At 40.2% G+C, this 21,593-nt stretch overlaps 1 protein-coding gene across 1 annotated transcript in view; it reads right to left on the reverse strand.

Annotated features, from left to right (window-relative positions):
* Positions 1-4,208: 4,208 nt before the first annotated feature.
* Positions 4,209-21,593, reverse strand: part of SNCAIP (synuclein alpha interacting protein) — an 81,343-nt gene continuing 63,958 nt past the window's right edge. The window contains exons 7-12 of the mRNA XM_072360280.1: positions 21,381-21,506; positions 19,319-19,488; positions 13,924-14,016; positions 10,599-11,661; positions 8,783-8,853; positions 4,209-4,861 (exon numbers count right to left, since the gene is read on the reverse strand). Coding sequence (XP_072216381.1) covers positions 4,777-4,861; positions 8,783-8,853; positions 10,599-11,661; positions 13,924-14,016; positions 19,319-19,488; positions 21,381-21,506 — 1,608 coding nt within the window. The 3' untranslated portion in view covers positions 4,209-4,776. The remainder of the gene's footprint in view (positions 4,862-8,782; positions 8,854-10,598; positions 11,662-13,923; positions 14,017-19,318; positions 19,489-21,380; positions 21,507-21,593) is intronic.

The following is a 21,593-nucleotide window of genomic DNA, read 5'->3' on the forward strand; positions in this document are numbered from 1 at the left end:
CATGCACAATTTTGTGCTTCTTTGTTAAAAGTATCTCTCAAAGTTTGCTGTCTGTACCCACAGCTGAGAAGAAAAAATGCAAAGATCATCTCATTATACTAATACTACTTTGAAATAATATCTATCTAATCTCTTTGCATGGATACACAGACACTCCTCGCATGGTCACTGTTTTCTGCACTGCTGAACACATGATGTGGCCCCTACTCTGCAGTTTTTTGAGGTTTTACAGCAATCTGTATGCATCCACGTGTAAGTTTGTATTCATATCCATATGTTCAGGCCTCTTTTCTTCCCTTTCAGACCCATATGATTTTATTTTATCTTATCTTTGAGCAGTGTTACTGACTGACCAAAGAGTTACTTAAAAGCTAGCTCAGTGTTCCAATGGCCACTGGATTTCTTATCTGCTTCCCAAATATACCCAGAATAAATCTTCTCCTTCCTGCTGCAAGCTGTTTGGTGGTAAGCACATTACCAAAACACCTAGTAGTTAGAGTGGGAAAGGAAGTGGCTGCACAGATGTCAAAGACAAAGAGCAATGTTCTGCTCAGGAAACAGATGTCTTGAACTGGTATTTATAGCAGTCTGTACATGTTACACAAAAAGGGCCCAAGCTACAAAAGCTGGAGTATCTGGAAAGCTGGAAATACATTATTAAATATATGCAATAGATGGTGGGTTCTGCATATGTACCATATGTTGTCTTCATTTGGAAGAGGTTATGTGGCACATTAAGAACCTATGCTATTTCTCCTGGCTGCAGTCTCTGATAGCTGGGTCAAAGTTATGCATTCACTGATCAGTATAACGAAGAAATAATGGGTAAAGACATGCAATATGTTTGGTGTATGCAAGAAAGTGATATGACAGTGATACTGCGCAGAGGCAGAGGATGAACTGCAGGTCAGCCAATGCTGGGGCTTTTTTTACCTCTGCAATTTGTACTCTAGAAATTGTTATGTTTGATAGACATCTCGGTCAGAGGGCACGTGCTATTTGTGTCACTTATTTCTCATGCACAGTTATCTACATACCCGAGACTTTGTACCCCAAGCGAATTGCCTCTGAGACAGCAGCATTCGAGGCAGTTGCCATTTTGTTCTAAGTAAGAGGATTTGGGAGGTGTTCTTCCTTTTTTTTTTCTTCTTTTTTTTCCTGCTATCATTTATATTTTGTTATGCCATTAACCTCATGTCAGCCTGGCGTTACAAGATTTATGAGCGATTCTTTCACTCATTCATTCAATCTAATCTTCCCTGCCTTGTCCCCACCTTCTCCACATACCAGCTACGCCATGTGTAGTTCACCTGCATTCTAGTGCACCAATGCATTTGCCCCCCTAGTCTGGAGACTGGAGGGCAACTAAAATGTTACTAAAATGCTACTTTAATAATGCAGAGCAAAACACTGCCCAGTGTGCCACTGATAAAATAAAGTGTCATGCTTGCAGTCCTAATACAGTGTGCATCCAGATCCTGTCCATCCCAAACACCTGCAACAAACAAACCAATCGGCCAACCACAAAAGCAAGGCTCCTAGCAAAAGATTTTCATTATTTCTGTATAATGATTTCATTCTCCAGAAACACTTGAGAGCTGTGCAATGTGAAAATGAAATTCACTGCTGCTCTCACATGCCCTATTGATTGTCTTTGATACAAACCTGCAGGACTTACACACAGAGGTCTTATTCTGCAATCTTTCCGGGTAAGTGAATATGGAAATCGGCCCCTGCTGCCTGCAGATACAGCATTGCTGCGACGCACAGCAGTCACTTGCAAGTGACTTTGCTGTCTCCTTTTGACCAGAAATTTCCCAGGGGGCAGAGGAAAGCCTTTTTGACAAGGAATGTAATCAAAGAGGCTTTGTGCTGCTGCTGAAAGCTGTGGTGAGCTGATATTTTCTGAAGATGTTTGCTGAAAAAAACCCTGATCAGCTCTATAAATGCTTGTGCTCTGTTGACAGAAGCCTGACTTTGACTCACGCCAAGGGGATCAGCCTGGAGGTCTATAAACCAAGCAGGAGTTATGGCACCTGGCTGCTATAGCTACTAAGGATACAAGTATATAAAGCGCACTCTTTAGCCAGCTGAAGATCACAGGATCAGCATTTCTCTGACAGGAATGACATCATAATGCACCATGTGTAGGCTTTGAGGCCTTAGGCAGGAGACAATCTACAAATTAGGAACAATAACAAGAGCAGCTTATACATGAGTTCACCTTCTCCTGGGATAATATACTCCAGGCACTGTTCTTCTTGCCTGCATCAAGTCAGTAATGGCTTTCCACCTCAATGTGCTCAGAGCAGCGGGGAGGCAGGAAAGCTGTGTGTGTAGCTCTCACTCCAAACACCCAGGCAGCAGTGATTACCCCACAGATATTCCTTACCAGGAATCCTCAGTGTCCTTTGGCACCCTGATCCTATCTCATTTAATAATCTGTTGCCCTACAGTACTTGTGTAACTTGATTCACCGCCTGCTGTATAAAGAAGCCCTGCAGCACAGGTAAATTTTAAACTCCCACTGGTCACATCCAGCCTGTTCTTCCTTCCAGGATTTGACAGCATTGACGGTATTTACACCCTATTCTGTTTCAAATCCTTTCACGTAAGTTCAGGTTTATCCCCTGCTACGACTCAACGTTAGATAGCTACAGTGGCCTTTCCTGATCTCCAGATCACTAAACATGCTTTCACTTCTTTGTCAGCACAGTCTTCTTTAGGACTGAAACTGTCCTTGAAACCTTTGCCCGCTGCCAAGAAGACTCAGGTGAGTCATTTTAAAAGTGATTGCTAAGGCTGAAGACCTTTCAAACATTGGCATGTTTGCTTTTTCAAGATGCGTGTCTGTCCTTCACAAACCTTGGTTTAACCCACACTTCTGCCGTGGCATCACCGTAGCCAGTGCTCATCACATTCTCCAAGGCATAGATTACCAACCTGACCTGAGCTCATCCACCAGATACAGGATTTCTTTCCCTTAAGTGCTCTTTCAGCACGCAGGCAGTCTCACTGCATATAGATTTCTTAAACACACACAGATGATGGGAGGCCTGGTTAGAGGTACCACAGTTCCTGGCTGACAGGTATTTTTGGAGGTTTGGTTATTTCTTTAAACAACACAGTTAAGGTCAGCTAGAGTGCTTTGTTTATTACTTTAGCTCAAAAACCAAAGTACTGCCAAGTCACAGATAAGAACTGTGTAAAGACTTTCTGTAAGTGCATGCTCTTATTATTTCAAGTTGTATTTTTTTTTCTGATCTCTCAGTTGGCTCCATTTTGTCCAGCGGTAGCCTGTGCTTATCCAAAAGCTGTAAGTATTAACTTGCTTGGGGCATTCACTCTGAAGAGTGACCAAAGAGAGACCTTTGTATCATTTAACTGCAGGTATCCAACTACTAAGTGACTCTTCCAACAGCTCTGCTAACTGCACTTCCCCTGCAAAAAGAAGGACGACACTGGCAAACCTATAAGCGAGTTGTCTACAGTAGGTGGGATGAATTACACTCAGGAAGCCCCTGTGTATTCTCACCAACTAGAAAGGAAACCTGAAGCTAAAAGCACAGTGAAAAACAGACACAAGAAACTGCAAAGAAGTAACTCTTGTACTTCATCAAAATCCTCTTGGGTGCATTTACCTAATGGCTTTGTAATTGCGGGGATTTAATTGACATTATTACAGCACTGTTTTTGTTCTTCTTTTTCTTTTGTGAGAAAACTTTATTTGCTAAACTTCCTCTGACTTCCCAGCCATGAATATAAATTCTCATGCATGTAGATCTTCCTCATCAAACCGCACTGGTCTTCAAATGGCTCTATATAATCATAATAAAGCAAATGGTATATATTAATGCTTCAGCTGAAGGCTGCTTCCTAGACTGCTTTTGATGTTGTGCTGCATATGACGCACCCACAGGATGTTCTGATAATTTACAAGAAGCAGAATGGGTTCAATAAGATGCTGAATATTTACTTTCTCCAAAAGGTTCCAAGTGAATGCAATAAAAGGATTGTGACAGCCTTGAAAGTGCATGGCCACAGTCATTTGGTGAGCCAAGCATATTGACAGGGTTTGGCAACTAACAATAAATGCTTAAAATTGCATTTATGCTTTTTAAATTGCCTTTTTGTACCTATTTAAGTCTGAAAAGGGACTACTAAATAAATGTTCAGCTGAACGTCTGTATTGAAACTCTGATGCTAGATATTGTCTCAATGTATAAAATGCATCTGGAAAAGACAAATAACACCTGAAGCTTAAATGAGTGAAGTATGAGAAATATTTGAACTTCATGTTTCCTATTAACAGTGTCTTTATTTCCTTTTTACAAAAAGTAGGAATAAAAACAGACAAAACTTACTTGAATCAACGCTTTTGCCTCTGTCTCATTAAAGAGCTAAGCAGGCAGAGTCCTGGCTGAAACGCTGACAGCATATTTCATTGACAAAGGGAACAAAAGATATATGACAACATACCCATGCAAGAGACAAAGTACAAAACGTGTCCTGTGGCCCAACATTTTGGAGGCTGCCTGTGTCACGGCAGTTCTCAAACTGTTGCTTTTGCTCACCCATGCCTTTATGCAGTACAGTTTACAAACGAGTTACATATACACATACATCGTAAAAAAAGTTTTGAATATGGTCTAACTGCTACGAATTAAGGCATCCTAACAGTTGCTGTTTTGCTGGTGAGGGATATGTCTCATATTAGTGTTTCGAAAGGATTTGTTTCAGGCATTTCAAACAAAGTGAGACATCACAAGATGTGGTTTAGAGGAAGAATTCCTGCAGCTCCATCTCTTCTGAACTCTTCTGACTGTAGGACTTCTGGCTTTTCCTACTGATGCTATCATGCCTGGAGAGGAAAAAGAAGAAAATTACTCATGCTGACACTAACTATATAGAGGGATTTGTCTTACGCTTGTTTTCTCTATTTTATCCCATTTGCAAATATTGAACTCTAAATTACTTTTTTTTTTTTTTTTTAAACTAATTTATCTAGACAGACATTAGTTCTTAATATTGTAGATTATTGCTGACTTTCGTATAGCTCCTATTCTGCAATCAAAGATGGAAAGCAATAGAAAGATGAGAAGCTTTTTAAGTCAGAACATTAATTAGTATGGTGCCAAATGTTCTGGAAATAATGGAGAGAATGTCTAAATCCTCTCATATTTTTCAGGGAGTAACAATGCAGAGAAGAAAGGATCTACTACAACAAACAGAACCTGTACTGTGTTTGCTCCTTACTCTGCATGGAAGGGAGTCATCTACAGAAGGTAGCTCACTGGACTTACTTTACGTGTCTGCTTCAGGGGAAGATGGCACAAGAAGAAGGGAAAACGTGCCTCTTCTTAACGCCAGGACTACATCACATTTAGCAGTAAAATTAGGTATTAATTGAAACACTTATGAGTTTTACTATACACATAGAAAACCATCATTTACCTACAATACATATTCATTTCCACCATATGTAAACTTTAATTGATTTTAGAATCTACCTATTGTGTACATGACCCAAATGTTATTATTCCAGTTAAGGTAGGAAAACTGAACGCTGTTTTCCAGTTCCTTTTACATGCCTTTCCAGAGACCCCAAGCTATTCTCTTCAATTAACCTTTCAGATGAAGGGTTTCGGACTGTGTCCAGCCCACGGCAACTTTCAGTGAAGTTATGTCTCCTTTTCAGAAACTACTGCTGAGCAGTAAAGCCCCTACAGTGCAAACACGACTAGCTGGTCAGTCCTTGCAAGGAACCTGTACCAAATGGCAAGACTGTGTACAAAACATTTCTCTTAAACTTAGAAATCTGTGAGCCCGATTCTTGCAAACCAGAATAGTGTGTTAATTTATTCCAGTCTGCAGTCACCACTAAGAAACGAAGATCTCCAAAAGGCTGATCTGCACTATGCTTAGATATCCTTATGGTTACTTCAGGATCTACTGGTGGGTGGATGACCTTCTCAGGAACCACTGCTGCACACTCTGCTAAGAGGGATGCTTCATTTTGAAGTCCCCTGCATTCATCTCACTTACTGCAGCTTGCATACCCAAAATAAGGGCAGAAGATGTAGAACTGATTCAAAGGAGGCAGGGCTGAGCTGACACCAAACAAGAACTCTTGACCTACTGTCATAACAACTTTCAGGCAATTGGCATTAGCGTAGCAATAAGCATGGCTTGTCAACCATATGGTTAGTATTAAGGAAGGAGTCTTATGACGAGATGCCTTCTAGGGCTAAGATAATTTGTATCAATTAATTACTGCATTAGATTAGGTTTGTAGTGCAAACTGTAGACTGGCATCAGGCATTCAAGAGACCTCATTTTGCTGTCCTACAATTGCACTGTGATCTCAATTAGGATTTCTTTTAGCTAGTGCTGTTGTCTTTAGCTGATCATGCTGAACAAACACGACTTCTAGGACTTTGCCCACTGACCTGAGGGAAATAAATCACCAATACTACTAATTACTGACCAAATCTCTAGTACCTCCTGGTGCCTGAAGGAACAGAAATACACAGCATACTCTCATGCAACAGACACCAATACAGACTCATAACTACTAAGAAAAGAACATCAGTAAATTCTGTGGGACAAGGCTGGAATTATTTTTACACTGATTTTGGACTGCACTGGTTGGAGTCATAACTAGTTTATTAGATGTAGAGATGAACATCCTTTTCCTAGAACACACATTTGAAATGAAGATGGAACTTATCCTGCACTAGATCTGGCAGTGAGGAATCTTTAAGGTTAGATCCACTTGCTATTTTAGAGGCATGCCTAGCATACTGTCTGATAGAAACCTAACAGTAGCTTCTGCTGATTGATCTTGATGTATGAACCAATTACAGCTACTGATAGCTGCAGCTAATAAGGGGCTTTGTTACATGATAATATGGTGAGTTACATGATAATAGATGGACGAGAACATGATTTGATTCTAGGTAGATTTTGTACAACCATTTCAGGTTTCAGAAGATGCTAATACAATCCTAAATACAACAGACGAAGAGTTAAAACATCTTCAGGACTATGTCCAGTAATAAAGCCCCTAAATATAACTACCTGCACAGGTTTTAAACACTAAAAAACTGGCTGTTTTTTAAAAACATCTCTAAAATGGGAATTCCACAGACTTCCCAGCACACCCAGTGACTGGCAGTACACCTGAGGGTGATGACTTCCCATTGTTTAAATAAGTCTCACTGGGTAGAGGGCAGCACACAGCTGACTAGTGAAGAGTACCAGAAAGGCTGGCTTGGAAATCCTGAGAGGCTGCATGTCTGCATTCTGATTTCTGAGAAGCTCAAAGAATCCTTACATGAACTCTGGAAATCTTATGCCACTTAATGTGACACACAATATACCCATTTCTGTCCTAGTCTGTGGCTAGGATGACAGAGCCTTGAAGCTGAGTTCTAAGCGCACACTCCTTGTCTCCTGCTCTGATTTTCCATGTGCTCCATTGCCATGGGAGCATGGAAAAGTGGAGCATCTCCAGCTGTGTGGATCATAGTGCCTTGTGGATGGCAACATGCAAGGAGCCCAGCCCATGGCTTTGACAGCTGCAGCCAACCTGTACTCTCTTTTATTGCCTGGATGGAAATGCCATCCAGGTCTTACATAAAGCAACAGCAACTTACAGCAACTGGCAAAATCTACGGGATGGCTATCATCAAAAGGATAAGATTATGGCTGTGTATAGGCCAGGCCACACTGTGGGCACTGGAAGCTGTTCACTGATACTCCCTCAAACTGCTGCTGTGCAGGCAGCTTTCTATGCAGGAATTTCCATTTATTTATTAATTTTTTTTAACAGCACAATTAAAGCTCTTGGAAACTGAACAGTTCAGTTTCTGGATTCACACGAGCTTTGATGATGACTTCAGAACAAGACTTCCTTCACTTTATGGAATAGAAAACAAGTAATTTGAGAGGAATTTAAGCTTCTGAACTGCAGCATGATTAGTTTATAATTTTCTCGGGAGTTTCTTCAAATGAATAATTCTGGAGAGAAATATGGTCATTCCCAGGTCTAACGAAAGGATTTACATTTCAGCTTAACAGAAAAAAAAGGACCATCCCATTAATTTAGAACTCAACAGTCGAAAAACAATGACAGCTAATTTTTACAAATCATTTGCTTACGAAACAAATGTATATTTTGTCAAATGTTTTGTCCAGCATGTCTTTATGTACTTTGAGGGACTGGTCTCCATCTGCCTGCTTAACCCTCCTGGAATACATTAAGGAGTTTAAATGCAGTCAAAGTCGTCAAACTTTTTCAAAAGCAGATTTAACATCAAAGTCTGAGGGAGAGTAAGCAAAATCTATAAAAACAGGAGAGCACTGGACTTAAAGTACAGCATCCTGCCTCATGTTCTCTATATTCTCTGTTTAGAGAAGAATTGTGGTGTTTCTGTTCGCCTCATGAGAGGAAATTTAGTTTCCATTGTCATCTGGTACTTCGCTTCCATTCTACAGAGGCTGAATACTCAGCCAAAGTGAGCTATACTCTCTAATGGATTTATGAGTGTGACTATTTTTTATGCCTGCTTGGAATTGAAACCTTCCAGACAGCTCAATGGTGACATCAGCAAAAATCCACCATAAATATCTGCTTTTCCAGGAATTGAGATGTTCTTCTATTCATCTATTTCCCTTCTTGTGCATCGACCAAGTCTGTTATTTCAGTTATGAAGTTAGCAAACACATGCAATTTGAGAAGACAAAGCAACAGAGATGATAAATATCACCATGCACATACCAAGCATAGCTACACGGATGTTCTTCATTCAGTGTGCTAGAGGAAAGATTGGTGTGGCTGCAGCAAGGCCCCTAAGGAAGTACAATATCACATCAGTTGGAAACATGCACAGAGCTTCTCACATGCATAGCTAGGAGATCTATCAAAACATGCAGTCAAATGGCCAAAGCAGCGCTTTAACAGATTTCTTTTTAAGTTAGTCAATAAGGCTGAATCTGTTGCGTCTTGGACGTAAATGCTGTGGTCCTTTAGGGAGGTATGAAATTGTATTCCTTCTGTAATCCTGATGTTCTTAACAACATGCAAACACAGAGTTTTCACAAGTGATGTGCATTTTACAGTGTAAGTGACAATACTGTCAGGATTATCTCGCTCAACTCTTTAAACTTGTTTGGGAGCTATGAAAAGCACTCATGAGACCGCACTCCATCGGAACGCCTTTGAACAGAGACTCTTTACCACCACAAAATTGGAACCATCCTTTTGAAAGATAAATTGCCACTGCATTAAGAAAATATTTCTATGGCAATTCAGTTGACTGATAAGTAAATTAGCAGTTCACGCCACGATTCCAACTGAACTTTAATGAATCCACTTACAATTCAATTTAGTCTATTAGGCCTCCACTGAAGTTTTCAATTCATTTCACATTCTGATATCATGGACTTTCAGTAGTACCCATTAATATGGATTTGTTACTATTTCTCAGTTCTCTCCTTCAGATGTCCCTTTTCCATATTCATGTTGCCTACTCGGTGCCCAAGATTTTCTAGTTTTTTTGTTTTTTTTTTTCTCCCATTACCTCATCATACTTTTTGCAGCATATAATTCACTATTCCCCTCTCTACACCTAGTCTGCCTTACATTCTTTCTTATTTTTCTTCCCGATCTTATTCTTTTGCCTCATTCCCTCCCTCCCCCTATTCCCCTTCCACACAGTCTTTCAGAGAGGATTAAATTATCTACCATTCCCTTTCACTCATTTCCTTATTAGATTTCCAGATACCTGAATTTCTCTCTGCTCCACGAACACACTGTGCTCACAGTATTTCCTACCTCTCTCTCTCATTCAGTAACTCTTCCTTTATCTTGTAAGACACACTCATTCAAGTTATTTTCCCCCTTCTTTTGAACAGGAGAGCTAGACTTATAACAGGAGACATCCCTCATTCTGCTGCGAACCCCAAAAGCATGCTGCACACTGCAGAGAGGGGTTAATCTGGATTCAGTCCATTCTACTATAGACCAACCATACGCTCTGCCAAAGGACGGTGGTGTTCTCTGGGGAGGGGTTTGCAAAGAAGGTTGGGTACTGACAGCATAGATACTTAGGGGATGGCTGTAGCATGCACAGAAGCAAAGAGAACCTCTTCTGCTGTTTTCACATTCTGTCACTAATTTTCATCCAGTTGGCTTCATTATATGCATAGAACATGGTTGGTCCAGTCCTTCAGGTATTAACTCTGCAAAAAATCCCATGGATTCAAATATGGCATTCTGTTTTTATGACCTGTCACTCAGAGAAACATCTAATATCATTTCCAGATGAACCATGTCTGCGTGGAGAGCTTTCAATACAGGATATGTGCACCATGTGCACTGAAAGTATGGACCATGTACGCTACCCAAGTCTGCTACTCCTCAAAAAAGCCTTCTAAAATTACAACAGTGGATTGGTTTTCTACTACTCAGATACAGTATATTGCTCATGTATATCCTTTTGCAATAGAAAGGCAGGAAGAAGCTGCCAAACATTCACTACGTGAAAAGAAAAGAGGGGGGAAAAAAGGGCCCTTTCTCCTTTCAGTGCACTCACTGGCTTGTTTCTTCCTTTTGTCAGAGCTGCTGGGTTTCCCTTGCTGTCTGCAGTCTTTCGTCCTAATGACGAAAAGGGCAGCGTCGATGAGGTTTTGATCAGGTTTGCCATTTGACAGTTGTTGTTGTTATTCTGGTTACCACTCAGTGTCTCCATTATGGATCTGAAGGTTCCAAAAGGCCTTTTCAGCTGGTCCCCTGACGGCTCCCCAGTGCTGGGTGGAGCCCGCAAAAGTGCTTTGCCCCGTTCTTTATCCTTTTCCTCATTTAACTCTGCCTCAGCTAGCTCCACCTGCACCACGGGCTCCTCAAAAGTCACTCTGAGTTTCAAGTTTTGGGATGTTCTGCGCTTAGAAGATGGAGACTTGAGAGCACTCTTAGGGCTTGTGGCAACCTTTTGAGCAGCAGCACTTTCTGTGCTGGAAGGAGTGCTGTCTCCACAAAACTGGCTCTGAGGTACAGTACCAGACTGATAATGGGCTTCGTTATCTGGATCACTGCTCTCTGAAGTAGGGGAAGGGCTGTGGCCGTCCACTGACTTAGATGCTCTGGTACCAAAAGGGAAGCGGCGCCCTGCTGCTGAAGTGTGTTTCTTAATCATCAGGTGCAAACTCTCAGTGCTCTCAACACTTTCCACTATGGGTTGAGGCCTTAGTTTGTCAGTTCTTTTCACAGGGGTGTTCTTATGGTCCTCAGAATTAGCTGAGTCTGTGTCAGACTCACTGAGAGACCTCTGCATAAGCTGCCTCAGTCTGGCTAACTTCAGCTCCCTTTTCTCTGGCAAAATCTTCTTCACGTTCTTGGAGGATGCATGAGCATCCTGAAATTCCAAGGTCAGCTTTTCCTGCATGCAGACATTTTCAGAGATTTCCTTTCCCAACAACTGACGCAAGATTTTATCCGAGTCCTCATCTTTTATCTTGGCTCGAGCACGACTAGAAGTTCCCAAGCTGCCAAGAATCTGAATCCCGTCTTGGGCGTTCAATTTACTTTTTGGTGGAGACAATTCATCTGCTTCAGATGGTTTCCACTGGGGCTTGCCAGAGGCAGGGGATGATGGTGAGCTTAAAGAAAAAAAGAGGAGGAAATACCACGGTCAAATTAATGCACATATAAAATGCAAAACTGTAATTTCCCCTTTACAAGTCTCACTACTCACGTGGAATTCATTACTATGACGCTACAGCGAAGCCTACAGAAAGAAGGATGTAACCCTGTTCCCACTTCTAATTAGAACTTAAGTCTCTTCACTTTCTTTTACAAAGAAAAATCCTCAAAAGAAAAATGAAGAATGATTTCAATGGCAAAGATTTGTTTCTCAGGGAAACTTGTGCAAAGCTACTAACAGAAGGTCAAAAAAAAAATAAAAAAAAAGCAGCAAGAAGTGCAAATGCTTTCTATTCAAGTCACCCCACAATACAAAAATGGCTTATTTTAACTACTGCTAAAATCAGTTCTACGCAAAGCAATGACTTCGTCAATATCAGCTTCATCTGGAAACAGAAAAATAAGACCTTTTAAAAAGTCAAGTTTGTTCACACTCAAAACTTTTCAGATACAAAATACTGAATAGCACGTGAGTAGTGACATTAATTTATTTTAAGTATAACTAGATCAATAAATTCAATTTAGGACTCCGAATGATAAATAGTGAGGAAGTGGAAATGGAAGTAGAAATAGCAATTACACAGGCCATTTCTTTCCCCATGACATATACCAGAGATTTGATGCTCCACATTCTTATTTTAAGCCAATTTTTCTTTAAGCAAGGGTAAAGTGGAAAAATTAAGGTTGATGTGAGGCAGTGAATCCATAAATCTCTTTTTTCTTTTCTTCTTCTCCTTTTTTTCCTCTTATCTATTTTTCTTCCCTGCCAAGTCCATAAACCGCGTACAAAATTCACATGAATGTAGTATCCACTTCATTTTCAGTCCATTTTGAGTTCTCCTAGTGGGAAGGTGGGTAAACCAAAATAGATACTCAAGACTTAATAAGTATATAAATTAGATAATCCCATCAGGTTAGTTAGATTCTTGTAGATTAGCTTCTGCCTATGACGTCCATAAGATGACAATATCCAAAAGTGAGTTCTAAATTAGAAGAAAACTTAAAAAAATGGGTTCTCATTTTCGAACTCGCTTACCTAATTACAACCATGATCAGAGATCTGCTCTCACCTGTTCTTATCTGATACTGAAAATGAAACACTCCTGGTGCTCACAAGTACTCAGGTGAAAGACCACTTGGAAAGTCCAGTCAGCAAAAATCACAGAAACCAAATGAGCTGGAAGACAGTGTTTGGTCCCATTGTCCCTGCTGAGCTGGCAGAGACAGAGTACAAAGACCACGGGTCCATTAAAGAAAAGGACAAAAAGCCTCTTTCCAGTGTAGTTTTCTGCTTCAGTGGGAATTTTCAATCCCTTTTGTAGCCAAAGTTCCTTTAAATAAGTGCACTGCCAGTGTCTTCATTACCTGTTTTTGTAACTACTTGCACTTGTCTGAAATACTGACAGATGAACTTCAGGGACATGATGTACTTCATCAAAGCAATGCATAAGATTCTGAAAGAACGAACAGAAAACAGCCACCACTCCTAAAAGTTCACAAAAGACGTCCCAGAGTTCAGGCCACCAATGTCAGTGGAAGAAGTTTTCCTTAAGCTGGCTTTCTATTTTTAACATGTATTTAACTCCCTCGCAACTGTGAAACAAGGAAAACACTGTGTGTACCTTCTGCGGAGGACAATGAATTACACGGTAATGATAAACTCAGCCCTATTTGCACCTGAACTACTTCATTCCTTTCAATGTCATCTTGAGAGGGAAGTTGGGTGCTTACTTGGTTTCCATGCACCGCGTTGGAAAACTATGGCAGAAGCTAAGGGACAGATCAGGAGATCTGCTGGAAGGGTCTCCTTCTTCCTCTTTAAGGTTGTGTCTACTTCTGGGACTTGCACGGACAGATAATAAACGGACAGAGAATAAGTAATATTTCTAGAGTATGGTGAACCAGCACAAGGTCAGACTTTCGTATTACAACATTCATAGGGCTTTCCAGGATTCTCTGCTATTAATCTAACACAAGATACAACCTACTCCACTGTAAATCTGATTTTAACTCCGGTGGAAAACTGAAACTATTAATTCCATAATCAAAAGGTCCAATATTTATATAATAATACACACTTCAAAATTCTAGAAGCTCCACCTTCAAGCCTACAGGGTAAATGAAGCACATTGACAGAAGACATCTACTATTTAGACAGATCACAACTTCTCATGATAACTGCCCAAATCCATGCTACAGTGACATTCCAGCCACGTTACCTTGTGGATGTGGGCAGAGACTTGCCCTCTGATCGCTGGGCTTCTAAAAGCTGCTGCAGTTGGTTTTGCAACGTCACACGTTCTACTGTCTGCCTGCAAGACAATGTAAGACTCTTTATCTTGAATTTTAAAACCATCAGCATTAGAGATTTACAGGATAAATTGTTCAGCATTGCATTTCAAAGAGAACCCTTCTTCACCTACAAGTAAGATTAGTAGATAAAGACATGTGGTCATAAATAATAGCATGAGCGGAGATTCTGCAAGTCGCCTCCAAAATCCTGAGGGCATTTTATGATCACTGTATAGTACCAACATAGAGACGCTTGTCTCTCAGAGATTATTTATTATACTCTGTACAAGGACAAATGTGGGATCATAAATAGCAGCTCACTGGAACTAAGTGACTCACAGAAAATAATAATCCAGAAATGAACTTATTTCAGAGAAAGATCAGGGCCGCTTGGCTCTTGCTTGAAAAGGAAGAGCAAAGGGACAGGTTAAGAAATTACTTCCTATATTTGGTGGATAGCAACCACTCTCTCTTTTTCTCCCTGCAAATGTACTCAGAGGGGAGTCTTAGCCTACTGGAAAGGGCTGGTACAACCTTCCTCAGCTACATAACGGAGCTCATTATTCCAGAAGAGTAGGAGAAAACACATCTGCTTACTGCCCAACCTTACTGAAGGTCTTATCTGTGCTCTGCACCCACATTATGAGTAGTATTACATATCCTGCAGTCTATTCCTTTCATCGTGGTATTGATTTGTAAGTAATTTTAGAGGCCAATGTTATAGAAATTACAGCGGTAGCTATAATTTAGTAATAATATGAAAGTGATATTCATATCAGAAATTCATTTTACCACAGAACTGAAAGAACATTACTTATTAAGAACAATAATTACAACAAGCTCTTCTGTAAGAACAATTCTTATTTCCATTAAGACTCAATCTAGTAAATTAATCTGCAAATCTCCAAGTGGTTCAGTGAAAACGAAGGGACAGGTCAGTTTATCACCAAAGCTCTTCTCACCATCCCCACCCCTTCCCAATTTTGATCCTTTGTTCCAACATCAAAACATCCCTTCAGCTTGTTTAACACAAGACAACATTCAGTCTTGCTTAGTACTGTATGTAAGTTTCAGTGCTCCTAAATACCACAGAGACAGAAACGACTAGAAAATGTTAATTTTCATTCCAGTTTTTCATTAGTGCATGTAAGCTATCTTTCACTTGAGATGGAATTTGTGCCTTTGGTTTAATTACCTGATCCTTGTCAGAGAAATAAGAACTCACCAGGCAAATATAATTTCATCTGCTTCATCTGTTTCATCCAGGTTCTACCTCTGTTGCTGTAGAACTGATGTTTTTAGTACTTTTGTTCACATTAGACCTAGAGTCAGTACCATTCTCCATCACTGATTTGGATTCTTTCTCAGCTCACATACCATCAGCAGAAGATCTAACTATGTTCCAAATGCAGTCTTAATAACTGCCAATTTCAAAGCCAGAAAGAATCCAGATGGCTGTACTTTAAAGGCTGGTTAAACTGTTTTACTTCTAACATATCAGTTACAAGTAAAGTGTGGATCTGAGAAGTACTAGAGAAATAAAGGTGGGATCTTGACATACTGCCTTGCTGTCACTTTTTTACAACATGATCATGTTTTATGTAGATATTTACGTTCTTTAACTTTCTGTCTTCCTTTCTCTTGCCTACACACTTACACTGTTTTAAAATCAGTCCTACCATCTGTCATCATTGGCTTACTCTGCAGCTCCCCAGACTCTGTTATTTGAGAGCCAAGGAAATTTTGCTTGAGATCAGACTGTGATATGGTTTATCTGTTTTACTTTCTTTTCATATGTTCTTCAGCTTCTATGTCTAAGTATCTAAATCCCAAATGCTTCTCTTTAATGGAAATATGTGACACCTCTTCTGCTGTGTTAACAACCTCTTTTTGGTTAAACATTTTCTGGTGCTAAAAGAACTAACATTTCCTTCATTTTCACAGTTCAACTAGTTAACGAACACCCCACAGTACAGAAACAAACACATCCTGCCAGGCATTTCTCCAGAGAAATGTAACATATGCATACATACCTATGGTAACACTGAAAATGAGGAATCTCAACTCCTTGGAAGAGCAATATTACACAGTGTTAAAATTAGACCGATTCAGGAGACATGACCACTACAGAATTACAAGCAAGAGGATCCTTCGGGTATTTGGTACCAAATTAATGAGGTCGTATTTTAGATAATGTTCGCACTAACTTCTACATGGGGAATCTGATACCTCTCCTTAGATACCTCTGAACCCCAGCTACGTTCAAATGAAAACAGATTGTTTAGTTACTGAGTAGGAAATGGAATGAGGCATTATCTAATGAAGTATCAACCTTCATGGTATGTTGCCTTACTAAGGGATAGAAAATAGAACCATAGAATCAGAATAATCTGAGTTGGAAGGGATCTAAAAGGATTGCTGAGTCCAACTCCTGGCTCCAGACAGCACCACCCCAAATCCAAATCCTATGTCTGACACTGTTATGCAAACACTATTTGAGAGAGGGAGGATGTTCCATGCCCCTGTTTCCCAGGTTAGGAAGATGCATGCTGTGACGAGGCCACCTCTCAATCTCCTATGGGTTAAACAAACCAAGGGACCTTATGTTTTGTCCTCTAGACCCTCCACCATCTCTGTAGCTCTCCTTTGGTTGTTCTCTAATACTTTCATGTCCTTCTTACATTGCTGTGCTCAAGCCTTCACGCAGCACTCAAAGTGAGGCCACACCAAATGAAACAGAGTGGGACAGTCCCTTCCCTCACCCGCTGGCAGTGCTGTACCCAGTGCACTCCAGGGCACACTACTGGATCACATTCAACTTGTCATCATCCAGAGCCATTCCTTTCCTTTTCCGTTTCCTTTTCCTTTCTTTCTTTTTTTCTTTGGGACAATCTCAGTTAATGAGATTGTCTGATGAAGACTTAATGGAAAAATTCTAGTTAGAAATAGTTTCCTTCTTTCACCAAAACTTTTCTCTCTGAAATGTGACTTAGATTGCACTCAGAAGGTTTTGCTGCTGGATTTTATTGTTGTTGTTGCAGTTTTTCATTTTAAAGTGAACTGCCTTGTATCAAAGACCTGCAAGACGTGAAGACTTTGGCACGCTGTGATTTTATTGTTTTGCTTTTGTGACTTAAGGAATGACTCCAGAGGGTGTGATGGATTAGGGTGATTTCCCAATGGAACTGTTTTGCGTTGTCTGGAAGAGCTCAGAAGAAGAGAATGAAAGATATTACTCTCTTCTTTGGTTTCAGACCATTGAATAAAGATCTTGTAAGGTGTTGGTTTAAGACAGTTTCTGTACTCTGTTCTTCCTGCACAGTATCAACCATTTCAGTCTTCTCGTGGTTGGGGACATACAGTGTTCACTGAGAGAATTTACTATGGCTGGTTGATAAGGAGCCCAGGAAATTAAGTTGCATGTACAATCACCTTATGTTTGTCGCAGCTGAGAAAAAGTAGGGAAGCAGAAAAGGGCTTAGTGTGTTGATAGAACTACCCTGAACAGTCAAGTAATCCATCTTGATCTGGCTATAACTAGAACAATGTCCATGAACTCTAGTAGAACTAGGTGGACTAAATACGTCAAAGCAAGCTGAGACGCCCAAGTGGGACCTTTACCTACATAATAACAGTTTAAAGTGACTTAAACTGTAAATTGGACTTTGTTCAGATGTTGCTGGGATCTTCAGAGGTGCTGCAGACAATAAACTCTCCTACATCATTGGCGGTGAGGCTCCTTCAGAAGCTGCCAAGGGCACACGCTTCAAGCTATACTTGGATTTTTATGCAGACCTGTAAGGACAGGGAACTAATACTACCCACTCTCACCTTAAAATATTATGAAACAGATGCCTGATTATAACGGAATGGTAATATTTGGTTATTTTTAAGTTACATTTTATTATGGTAGTAAAAACTGAATTGCTGTGGCGAGTTGGCTCCGGCTGGCAGCCAAGCACCCAGGCAACCACCTCCATGGGACAGGGTCAAAAATTATGGAGAATAGAAGTGAAAAATCTCACGTGTTGAGATAACCACAGGGGCACATCACTTACCAGCTACCATTAGAGGCAAAAGAGACATGGCAAATTTAATTTATAGCCAATTCAGCATGGATTTTTATTGATTGACTTTTATGTATTGGGAAACAAAAACAGAAAAATATACAAAAAAACCCATCCTGCCCTTCTCCAGGATTTTACCACTTCCATCTGCTCTCCAAGCACCTTTCCTGCTGCACTGTCAGGCTTCACTCCAGGCAATTCTCCTATCCCCTTGTTATCACTGCAGGTTACACTCTGTCTTTTCAGGAATTGAGTAAATGGCATAAGTCAGAATCTGTGCAGCTTCTCTCCTTCTTCTCACTCCTTCTGTACTCTAGTGCTTTCTACACTTTAGTCTATTCAGGATGGAACTGTTACGACACAGACTTATGCAAGGGCTCCAATCATTTCAATGGGAATGCCTGCTCCTGCATGGGTAACAGTTCCTTTGTAGGTGTTTCTTTCCTTAACACAGAGCACTTGCAACTCCTCTCATGTTTTCTTTACCTCTGTCCCTCTTTGTTCCCTCCTCTCTCTCTGACATATTCTGCCCTTTTTCAAGTATGTTCCCACAGAGACATCAGCAGCTTGGATGACAGACTCAGCTGTGTCTTTCAGTTGGTTTTTCTTGGAGATGGCTGAAACCCCCTGTGCATGATGAAGGACAGCCAGCCCCCTGGCACCTTGTCACAGAGGCCACCTGTTTTCAACCACATGCAAATAAAACCATGGAGTTTACACTAAGTACAACCATTCACACAGCTTGCATAACATGACTTGTTTACACTAATATACGGTGTATTCAGAAGGTATTTTCACTGCCTGTGGTAGGTGAACATCTCTACTATTTCTGTTTTTCCTCCTAACATCAAAAACCTGTATTACAACTGTGAAGAGCCACCAACTGTATATAAAAGAAATCATGCTATACCAACAGAAATTGTGATCAGCAATGTTGTCATCTCAAGGCAGTCAATGGGAAAAAGGACTGTATTGCTTATATATGTACATATATATATATATGCATGTATATGTATATATATAAAATTCATTTTCACTTTTCCCTTTTCACTCCCACTCCATATCTGTTCACAACAAGAAGCCAGAAACAGAACGGCTGAAAAACTGAGCTGCTAAAGGTGAAGGAGTGAGAAAGTGCAACCAAAATAAGGGAGGAATATGAATCTTATGGGAAGCAGACAGTGGAGACTGAGAATAAACTAAAAAAAAAGAATGGTATTAAGAATGAACCCCCTGCTGAGAACTGAACACTTACTCCTTCAGTTGCTTTGTTAGCTTCACAACCTGAGAAGCCAATGACATACAGGTCTCCACCACCACTAAGTAGCGGGAACACATGGTGTGCCCATGTCGCTCAGCGCTTTGTGAGGGTTTCTCTCCCACGTGGTTTTGCATGGTGACATTCGCTCCATATTCAACTAATGTCTGTAAAGTCAAGAAAGGAAACATTGACATCCACGAGCATGAATCTGCTGAGAGTTCACTGTGAGTAAAAATGTGGAAACCAGCAAATAGAAACTGTATACTGACATTTAAACAGCTAATAATTCACTCCTGAGACATGGAAATAAACTTTTTCAGATGCCTATGCTTTACTGAGCACTGTGCTCACTTTGAACGTGGTACACTTAGAAAAAGAGACACAGGTAAATGCACATGAGAGGCATCCCTGCTAGAACCCCTGTGTCTGAGGTTACAAAGGTTAGCAATGAGCTGTAATGGCTTAAAAGATCTCTAATCTGCTGCTGTTGGGATCTCTGCACTACAATACCTTGCAATACAACCTAAGCATGTGATTATAGGAATTTTTTAGCATGAATATTTGCTGACTCCTCTTGTGGTTGTGCTCTTGACTTCTTACCACAGCAGGATCCCTGGGTTTAAAACACTCAATGGAACAGTCTCAATGTCTTTAGATGCTTTGATGATGTCTTTGATGCTTGCATAGAAAAGATACGGTATAGTCTTCCCCAAAACCCTTTTAGTTCAGGTGGGCACAATATGCTTCAGTTTGCAGAAAGAGATCTGTTCAAAGAGTTCTTTCAAACAGTTTTCTTTTGATGTTGGAAAACATCTCATTGCATTACGGCTGCTGGGTTACCCTTTACCATCTTCTTAAAAGATACTGAAGTAGTTGTCAGCTTCTAGTCTAGGCAAAACAACAGCTCATATCCTGATGCTTATCCCTGTGTTACACACAGAAGTAACTGAGCACTCCAGCTTACTGCTAGGAAACTGTCCAGGTAGCAAACACAACCTCTGAGTACTGGAACTTGGATCCAGAACACCGTAAAGACAAACCAAGTTCTGTCAAGCTGACTTGAAAGAACTGATAACAAACCTGCACTCTTTCTTCCAGTTTGTGATAATCGGTGTTCCAAGTTATTCTTTCACAGAGCAAGAGCTAAATGTATGCAGCAGTTTTTAGTCAGGCTTTTCTTACTGCACTCTGGAAAAGAATGCTGAACCAACCCATAATATACCACAAAACAGCATCATTAGCTGCAGAGGGAGTGAGTGGTTGAGTGGTGACTAAATTGTTCAGGAGCAGATGAGACCAGCTAGGGTTTACAGTGATCTTGTTGACTCAGAACAGCAGGCACAGAGATCTTTATGTCTCCTGCCCGAGAAGAGGAAGGCAGACTTATCAACAGTCCTGAACTGTTTCCAGTGTTAAAAAAAACAAACAAACCCTGAGATTAACTTGCCAACAAAGAAAAACAAGCAGGAGGAGTTAAGAATCTGCAAATAGCATCTATATGGTTTGGAACATGATGATCTACTATTGCGGTATTATTGTGGTAAATCTGATTTGTTTAAGAAATCACTATTACACTATTATGTTTAGCACAGATATATTAAAAGATCACAACTCTGGATAGTTTGCTCAATGTGGAAATCCTTCATACAGAACAAATTGCATCTGACTTCACTAAGAAGAAGAGCTACAACATTGGAAAAAGAAACAGAAGGAAAATATCAAAATCAGTAAGAAGATCATATTTATATTGGCTGCCCTTTTTTAACAGAGCAACACACGGCCTGTGTATAAACTAAATAATCATGCTTTCTTCCGGCAACATGTTTACTTTAGGCTTACAATAGCATAATTAAGAATAGAATTTTAAAAAAAGATCTTTCTGGTATTCTAGTCTGAGTTCTATTTGTTTCTATCAGTATATCTTAAGGTATCAATAACTATTTCCACGTGTAAAATTTCCTATAATTATATATATAATGAACGGTAATACTTCAGTAGTTCATAATTCAAAAATCATTTGATTTAAACTATATTTCTGATATACATAATACTCCACCTGTATACATCCTAGATAGCCATGTTGAGCAGCTATGTGAACAGCAGTATTTCCGTCCTGATCGACTTCATCCAGTGAAATACCTTGTTCTTGCATAAACTGAAGAAGCCACAGAAGGATTTTCTCCTAAAAAGAAGGGGTGAAAGAGATGCCACAAAAGGTAAGGAGTAATAAAAATGGACAGATACTAGAGGAATACTATACTGTCATCTG

The sequence above is a fragment of the Excalfactoria chinensis genome, chromosome Z (genome assembly GCF_039878825.1).
Source record: "Excalfactoria chinensis isolate bCotChi1 chromosome Z, bCotChi1.hap2, whole genome shotgun sequence".
Lineage (NCBI taxonomy): Eukaryota > Metazoa > Chordata > Aves > Galliformes > Phasianidae > Excalfactoria > Excalfactoria chinensis.